General features: G+C 56.6%; 1 protein-coding gene across 1 annotated transcript; it reads right to left on the bottom strand.

Moving 5' to 3' along the window:
- Positions 1–521: 521 nt before the first annotated feature.
- On the bottom strand, positions 522–7,724 carry LOC123615351 (small integral membrane protein 10-like protein 2A). The gene is made up of 5 exons (XM_074359230.1): positions 7,032–7,724; positions 3,043–5,430; positions 2,573–2,940; positions 2,013–2,170; positions 522–1,729 (listed from the first exon to the last, which is right to left on the bottom strand). The coding sequence occupies exon 1, from the start codon at positions 7,620–7,622 to the stop codon at positions 7,386–7,388; it is 237 nt and encodes a 78-aa protein (XP_074215331.1). The 5' UTR covers positions 7,623–7,724; the 3' UTR covers positions 522–1,729; positions 2,013–2,170; positions 2,573–2,940; positions 3,043–5,430; positions 7,032–7,385.
- Positions 7,725–8,396: the final 672 nt, after the last annotated feature.

Raw genomic sequence — 8,396 nt, 5'->3', positions numbered from 1 at the left:
CATAGCAGTGGAGGCACCAGATTCCTTTCCATATTTCCATATTTCCTGCCCTAATTTGAGGGTGAATCTGATTTTGTTTCACAAACCTGCATGTATTTGAAGCCAAGTGAATGAATCCTATATCTGTCCCCAGTAGGAGGGCACGGGCCACGTTTAACTTGCCCACCTTTGTATCCTGAAAGCCTGCTCCAGAGTCTGGCACTGAGTGGATGACTCAGGGGACACTGAGAAGGCGTCATCTTGTTGGTGGGAATCCCCTAAACTGAGGTTTGCTCAGGAGAATGGCATCCTTGCTCTGACTGCATTCATTCTATCGTGTGCTGAGTACTAGTCTGTGCCCGTGGTGGGGAGTGGGGAGTGAGCACTGACTTCACCCCAGGCCACAGACAGGCTGGCCTCAGCACTGGGAGGACTCCCATGCCCCTGGGTCTAGATTCTAAAAGTAGAACCACCGTACAATCCAGCAATCCCACAACTGAGTGTATATTTAAATGAAATGAAATGAAATCAGGATATCGAAAAGATATCTGCACTCCCATGTTTATTGCAGCATTATTCACAAGAGCCAAGACATGGAAGCAACCTTATACCACTGGTACCCATCACTGGATGAATGGACAAAGACACACACACGCACGTGCACATGCACACAGACACACACAGAGGAATATTATTCAGCCATGAAAGAGAAGGAAACCCTTCCACTTGTGACAACATGGATGGACCTTGAGGGTGTTACGCTAAGTGAGATAAGAAAAACAGAGAAAGGCAAATACAGTGTGATCACACATAATGTGGAACCTAAAAAAGCCAAACTCATAAAAACAGACAGTAGAATGACAGTTAGCAGGGGCTGGGAGGTGGAGGAACTGGGGAGAGGTTATTGAAGGATATCAACTGGCAACCGGTAGACGAATAAGTTCCGGAGAGGCGTAATGCAGAGCACAGTGATGATAATCAACAATACTGCATTATAAACTTCCAAGCTGCTATGAGACTAGATCTTAATTGTTCTCACCACAAAAAGGAAATGATAATTATGCAATATGACAGAGGTGTTAGCTAACACTACGGTGGTAATCAAAGTGCAATACATAAATATATAAAACCAAGATATGTACACCTTAAACGTATACAATTTATATGTTAATTATACCTCAATATAAAATTATCCCCTGCAGTTGAAAAGAGAAGTACAAATAGCCAATGGACACATGGAACATTTTAATCTTGACGTGCATGCAAAATAAAATATCAAAATAAACTATTTGGCTTATCCAACTGAGAGATTTAAAACCTGTCATGAGATTCACTCTGGTAAAGGGGAGCAGCAAAAGAAAAGGAGCCAGGCCTGTCTTTCCCCAGGACACCTGGAGACTGGATTTACCTCTAGCCGTGAACTGGGGATGACGGGGAAGGAAGGGTTTTAGGGAGATGTTGGTTTAAATGAAAGATTATACTAATCTTGAGGGGAGAGACATGCACCCACCCTGAGGCAACGAAAAGCAGGAACAAATTTTAAAACATGTGTTGTGACCCAAAGTTGACACCCTTTTCTGAAAACACTCTCATCCTTGAGTGGAGTGAGTAGAGGATTTGGCACCAGCGTTCTGGAGGGTGTCAGACCCCTAAGGCCTGCACACACTTGGGTCCACCTGCAGGAGTACAGGGTAAGAAACCGATCGTGACTGCACCACAGCGTTTATCCATAATGACATCGGTCCCGCATCTTTGATAAAAACAAACAAACAAATTAAGGCAACAAAAGCAAACAGAACCCAACAACAGACCAAAACTCACCCCTTGAAGAAACAACAACAAAGGAAAACAACCAAAAGACACTGCGAAGTACATGATGAAACCTTCCTAAGAGCGATACCGTGCGGCTTTGGAAGCAGAAACTGACTTAACCACACAGTAAGCTAAGCAGGAAGAATTCAGGCCAGAGAGTGAAAAAAGTCATCTGCTCCTCTTTTCCCACATATAAAAGACACACAAAAGTGAAAGCTCACCCAAGCTCAGCGGTGCCCCTTGGGGTGGGTGGGCGGGGCTCATCGCGGCTTCTGTTTCTCGGGCTCTGACGCTATTGGCCCCAGCGCTCCTGGAACCGCCCTCCCGGCCGCTCTTCCGCCCTCCCCGCCAGGACTCCGCTGCCTGGAGCGCAGTCAGCCTGCAGCGGTGGGAGGTGATGGGTGGGGCCACCACGTTGAGGGCCCCCAGCTCTGCCTCCAAGCCCTCGGGTTCCTACCTGTCCCTGGCCCCTGCTCAGAAAGCCCAGGGTCATCTTCAGCCTCCGCCCTTCCATCACCCCTCCAGCCCCATTCCCCGCGTGGCAGGGGGCACAGGGGCCTCAGGAAAAGAGCTTCTGCTGGGGGTTCTAGTTCACACTGGGCTCCAAGCCTCAGTGTCTCCGAAAAATGGGGATAATGGTAGTGTTAGTTTGCAAACTGGCCCTTACACGGAGGGCAAGGGGAGACAACTCCAGACTGGGAGGCGGACCAGGTTAATAAGCAGGGAACTTACAGACAAGGCTTGTCTTGGGCGCACGAGACAAGTAGATCTCCTCACCCACCTGCCAGAGTCTCAAAAGTCTGCACAGAGACCTTCCCGGGATTCAGTCACATATTCAGGCCAGATCCTCTCTCATTCTCTCAAGGCTGCGTCTTTGAAACAGCTCCAGCTGTGGGAACAGTGGGTGGACCGTGTATCCCAAGAACAGGAGAGGGTGAGGACCCTCTGACTTCCCGGGGCCAGCTCGCGGGACAGCCTGTGGTGACATCCTCTCGGTGACCTCCTCCAACAGGTGGCCGTAGGTGGGGATTATGAAGTTAGGGAAGCAAAGCACCCAGCAGGTGCCACAGCTCCTAAGGCTTCATCACCTGTCACTTCCCTTCACGTGGTTTTCTTTCCTCATGGTGACAGGGCTGCTCCAGCTGCGACCTGAGACACGTGTGGAATAAACATCATCACTTAAGGCCCACACCACCCTGAAGGCTCCTTTCCGAGAACACACCAGTGCCCGTGGCTGGCCTGGGGCCCCACCATGGACAGCGGAGGAGCTGGGCTCAGGGCGCAGGTCTTTGGTCTCCCAGGCGCTGTTCTGGACCAGAGCGTGATGAGCCAGCCTGCCTTCCTCCCTAGTGAGGACGGGGTCCTCTCTCATCAGTCTCTCACCCTTGGGCGCTGTTTCATCCTTTCCCATCTGCTTGTTCCAGGCTACTGGTCTCTGAAGTGTGTATGGGACCAGCAGGGACTGTACAGAACCATCTGGACAATGGAGGTGGGAACTCAGGGCACTGGCTGGGACTGGGGTCCACCCCTCCTTCCTGTGGTGGCAGATGTGGAAGAGGCCCTCTTGTCAACGTGTTTTGACCCCTGGGGAGCTCTTGGTGACAGGTAAGGAGTGCCCCAGGGCCCTTTACCCTAGGCTGTACCCCAGGGTGACACCATACCCCGTGTCCTCAGGATGCCTCCTCTGTGTCCTCCCCGCCATCCTTCTGCTGCGGGGGCTGCATTCGCGTGCCGGCCCAGCTCCCCCCTGCACCCTCTCGGAGCCCTGGCCCGGCATCTGACTGGATAGCCTGGGCCTAAGGTCAGGGAAGGGAAGGCTCATCTCCAAAACTCAGCACCACCCGGTTGGCAGGGAGGGATGGGGACCTTGTCACCTGCTCCTGCAGACAGGCTTCTGGGTGACACAAAATGATCTGCAGACAGTCCATTCCACGTCACCTCCCCCAGCCCACCTCGGGGTTCAATTGAATTAAGCGCTCTCTAACACCAGGCTCTAAAATGAAGGAAAGACTTAGGTGTTAGGTGATTCAAATAAAAGCTGTGACTGGAACAAACTGGGACAACCTGCCACCTCTTGGGCCAGGCCTGTGCTGCCGACTTCTCCTGATGGGGGCAGAGGTCCAGGTCAAGCCCAGTCTCAGAGCCTCCTCTGACCAGGCCCCAGTCCCCTCTCACAGCCCTCAGGGTGCTCCCCTCCCCCAGCTCCTGGCCACCAGGGTGGGCCGCTCTCCCCACTGGCCCCTCTCTCCTCCAAGGCTGCGCCAAACTGGAAACAGGAGGCCTCCAGTGTTTATTTTATTGTATTGAACTCAAAGGACTCTTTTCTTAACTTAGACAGACAACAAGATTTGACAACACCTGAAACAAGAACATTTCTCTGCCCTGACTGTGCTGACCGGTGCCCAGTTAATCACAGAAAAGTGAAAGTCATCTTATTCAAGTCGGTGTCTCTGATTTTGTAGAAGCTTCACTGCCTGAAAAACAGACTACAAATAAATAAAGTGCATGGAGGGCCCATCAAGCAGCAAGGGCCCAGTGGGGGCACAAGGAAGAGGCGGGAAAGCAGAAGCAGCTAATGACTCAAGGCCAAACGGTAAGCAAAGCAGGGACAGGAACTCTCACCTTCCTGGGACAGTCCCTTGGAGCCCAGACAGCCCCAGCCAGGGCCCCCGCGGACCTCCCCTGCCCCTCCCACGGGGTGCAGCCGCTCTGCAGGGGTGGGGGCTCCGAGGCCAGGGGCCCCTGAGGCTCCAGCATGCTTTCTCTCTGTTGAGAAGTGGCCTCCTGGGCCCCAGGCAGCTCCGCAGGGAGGACAGGGCACTCAGCGCAGCTCACCCTGCTCAATGGCTCCATTCCCGCAGCAATGCCCAGCCACTAGTGGGTGCGCGGGCACACTCACACTCACACCCACTCTCTCACACACGGTCAGTGAAAAGCCTTTCTCATGCCATTCTCAGCCTCCTCCTCCCTGCCTGGCTGGCCCAGGAAGAGGCTGGAGCTGGGGATCGAGTCTCCCAGAGGGTGAGACCTGGGCTTAAAAGGGGCACATCTGTGTATCATTCCCAAGGTTTCTCATCCCCTGCCCCTCTCCTCCCACGTAGCCCCATGTCAGTCTCTCAGAGGCTGTCCGTGGAGATCCATGGATGGAGTCAGCTGGCTAGTGAGCTCCCAGAAGTGGTCCTGGGGGGACAGGGTTGGGGTGGAGGAGGGGACACCAGGACCAGGGGCTCCCAGGCCACTTGGCACAAGGAAGGAAGCCATCAGGACCCATCTGTGGAATCCGCAGGGGGCACGTGGTGGTCTCCAACCAGCCTCAGGCCCCAGGGAGGGGCAGGCAGAGATCTTCACCCAGGACCTGTGCTCCAGCTGGGCAGCTGAGGAGGGCAGATGGTGGGAGGATCGGCCACTCTGTCCCCAGGGCCCACCAGGCTGCCGTGATTCTCAGTCCCAGGAACACTAGGTACGTGGACCAGGAGCAAGCAGTTGCCAGAGCAGTTGTGGGACTGGGTAGGCACGAGTGAGCGTCTCTCCTGGCTCCCCTCTGCCCTGCTCCTAGTCCGCAGTCAGTCGCGCAGCCACGACCAATCCAAGCCCATCCAGAGGAGACTCTCTTGTGTGATCCTCAGCATGGGGGCTGCCCTGGGGATAGAAAGATGGGGTCACGCTTGGGTCTCAGCCCATCCCACCCAGGTTACCCTTCCTCTCCTGGTGACACCATGATCCCAGGAGCCACCCAACAGCCCCTCCCTCCCCACCCCACCACCCAAACTGAGAGGCCTGTGCCCCTCCTCACTGAGGAGCCCTTGGTCAAGCTTGGGGTGGGGTGTGGTGGGGAGGCCAGGCTCTGTGGGCGAGGACCCCAGCACCCGAAGGGGTCCTGGGACTCATCTCTCCCATGCCCACCTCAGCTCAGACTGTCCCCTGGCCTTCCCGGTGGCCTCCCGTACACCCTAATGAAAGCTAGTTCGCCACATTCTCTTCTGTGGGCCCCGCTCTCTCTGGGTCCCCTGGGATCCTTGCTCCCCTCCCCCACCCCACTTCCAGAAGACTGGTGTGTGTGGGGGGGTGCAGGCCTAGAGGCAGATGCAGCTCCCCCACTTCTTTCATGTGTCACAAGGGCAGAGCTCTTCCCTCCCAGAGCCCAGCTTCCCCAGTCAGTACGTGGGGAGAACAGAGCTGCCCAGAGTGTGTGTCACTAAGTCCCTCCTTCCTTCCCCATGCCAGGACTGGACCACTGGGCCACCCCACTCGGGGTCTCTGCCTGGAAGGCCTTTCCTCTTCTCCTGGGTCAGTCCCTTCTCTAGGCTGCTACCCAGGCAGCTCTAGGACCAGGGGTGCCCAGGGCAGGGATCTGACTCTCTTGACAAGACCAGAGAAGGGGTGGGTCACCTCCTACAAACACCAGTTCCTGAAAGAAAGAGATGGGGATTTGAGAGTTGCCTCCTCACCCAAAGAGGTCCCTGTCTCTCCAAGCGTCACCTCCTCTGCAAGCCCCTTCTCCACCTGCTCTCCCTCCGCAGACTGAGAGCTGCCCTCCACTCAGGGAGATCCCCATTTTCCCAGATCCTTGGGACAAGGGAGCTGCTGGAGGCTGTCAGGGCTGGAGGACCGCTTCTGTGGCACCCGGAGGGCACCGGCAGGAGCTGGAGGGAGCGTGGCTGAGATGGCAGAAGAGGAAGACGGTGGGAGGAACAGGGAGGAGCGTGTCTTTCCCACTCTTCCTTGTCCCTAGATGCAGAGCTTTGGAGGAAGCCCTCGGAGAGCGGGGAGGGGAGCAACAGGAACAGCAGAAGCAGAGACCCAGCAGGAGGCGGTTTTGAGAAGGGCTGAGGAGACAGACCTGGGGTTTGGCCCAGAACACAACCATCCTTCCAGGCTGCCTCCCAGGGGTGGAGGGGAAGGGTGGCAGCATCTTTTCTACTCTAGGGCCTTCCCCGGACCTAGTGTTCAAGTGACACCACTGGGGCCATGGGCAGGTGGGGACGCCAGGGCCTCCGCAGGTGAACTGCTGACCCTCCGAGATGCGGAGGCCACCGCCCCTCACCCCATCTTGGAAACCGGACAAGTGAGTCCAGAGACCTGCAGCTGCTCTGCCTCTCCAGCTCTCGGCTTGGAAGCTTTCTGGGTTGGCTTCCTCAGGTCCCTTCCACATCTCCCCCAAACCACCAAGGGGCCTGGACGTCTAGATGTCATGGCAACCACCTCCCTCCAGCCTGCAAGTCCAACCTTTGGCCTCCTACCTTTTCGGTCAGGGCCAGTCATTCACGTTCCTGCAGCAGAATTTCTTCCTTCTGCTCCCCGCCTTCGGCCAAGGTGAGGCAACAGGTCGGCTGCAATCAAATAATTTTCTGGAGCTCGACGAAACGGTCCCGTTCTTGCCAGTTTCTGTGCAGTCTGTCACCGGCCGCGACGTGGGTGACCGGAGCCGGGGCTCGGGGGCTCGAGTGCTCAGTGGCCCTGTCCTCCGCGGAGATCTTGGGCTCTGGGGCCCCGGCCGCTCCTCCTCCTTCCCGGCCGCGTCCCGCCGGCCCCGGGCCCCGCCGTTCTTCATGCCTGCAACCCTGTCGTCGCGGCCTGGAGGTGGCCGCGGGTGCTCACTCGATCCGCACCTGCAGGCGGACGTTGAGCATCACGGAGGCCACGACGTAGAAGTAGGGGAAGTTCATGCGCAGCCGCCAGGCCAAGTCGAAGAAGGTGAGCAGCGTGCGCGTGAGCCCCTTGCAGAAGGCGCCGTACGAGCCGCGGGCTGCAGCTGAGCGCGACAGCCGCACCGCCAGCCCGGACAGGGCCGCCGCCGCTGCAGCCGCAGACAGGGCCGCCGACGCCGCCATGGGCCCGGACCCGCGCAAGCCCCGCCGGCCGACCGCAGCGCAAGGGGCCGGTTAGGTGGATGCGAGGCCTCGAGCCGCCCACCCCGCCCTCGGTCTCTCCTCCGTGGCTGAGAGCTCCGCCCCCTCTCCCGCTCCCAGAGCAGCAGCCACCAGCGTAACCCCGCCCCTAGCCTGGCCACGCCCCCTTTCCGAGTGCCTCCGAGCTGCTGCCACTGGGCCAGCTCCATCCATTGGACCCAACCCGCTCGCAGGACCCACCTTCTCCCGCACTCCCTAGAAGAGAGCAAGAGGGCCACAGCGCACTGGAAGGAGGTGAGGGATCCTCTTGCAGAATGCCCTAGAGCAGGGGCGTGGAGGCCCGGAGGCTCTGGACCGCTATTTGGCCTCTGTACCGAAGGCCCACTCAGAATGCTCTGTCCCTTCGCCCACCGTCTCCACAGAAAACCGGGAGAGTCAACAATTGTACCTGTAATTTGAATTTCTCTGATAACTCTGCACTATGGAGTCTGATGAAACCCACAAGCTCATTTTTTTCCTTTCTGGTATTTTTGCTGGCCATGTGTATTTCTTTATTCGTGAATTCCTCTGTTGCCCCACTGTGTTTACTTTTCACCCCACAGTGATTTCTAAGCACTCCTCTTAGTCTATGTTTGCCGTAGATACTGCAAGTTCCTCTCAGGTATTCATTTGCCCTCATTGATGGTCTTTTTCTTGCTTTTGGGCTTAAAAGCCCTTTCGTGGTTTCATCTAATCTTTCTCTAAACCCAACCCAAC

This window comes from Camelus bactrianus, chromosome X, assembly GCF_048773025.1.
Source record: "Camelus bactrianus isolate YW-2024 breed Bactrian camel chromosome X, ASM4877302v1, whole genome shotgun sequence".
NCBI lineage: Eukaryota > Metazoa > Chordata > Mammalia > Artiodactyla > Camelidae > Camelus > Camelus bactrianus.
The sequence above is the reverse complement of the archived record's forward strand: the minus strand, read 5'-3'. Positions and strand labels throughout refer to the sequence as shown.

Coding starts and splice junctions, on each gene's coding strand:
- LOC123615351 (XM_074359230.1), bottom strand. CDS start 7,622: ATGGCGGCGTCGGCGGCCCTGTCTGCGGCTGCAGCGGCGGCGGCCCTG.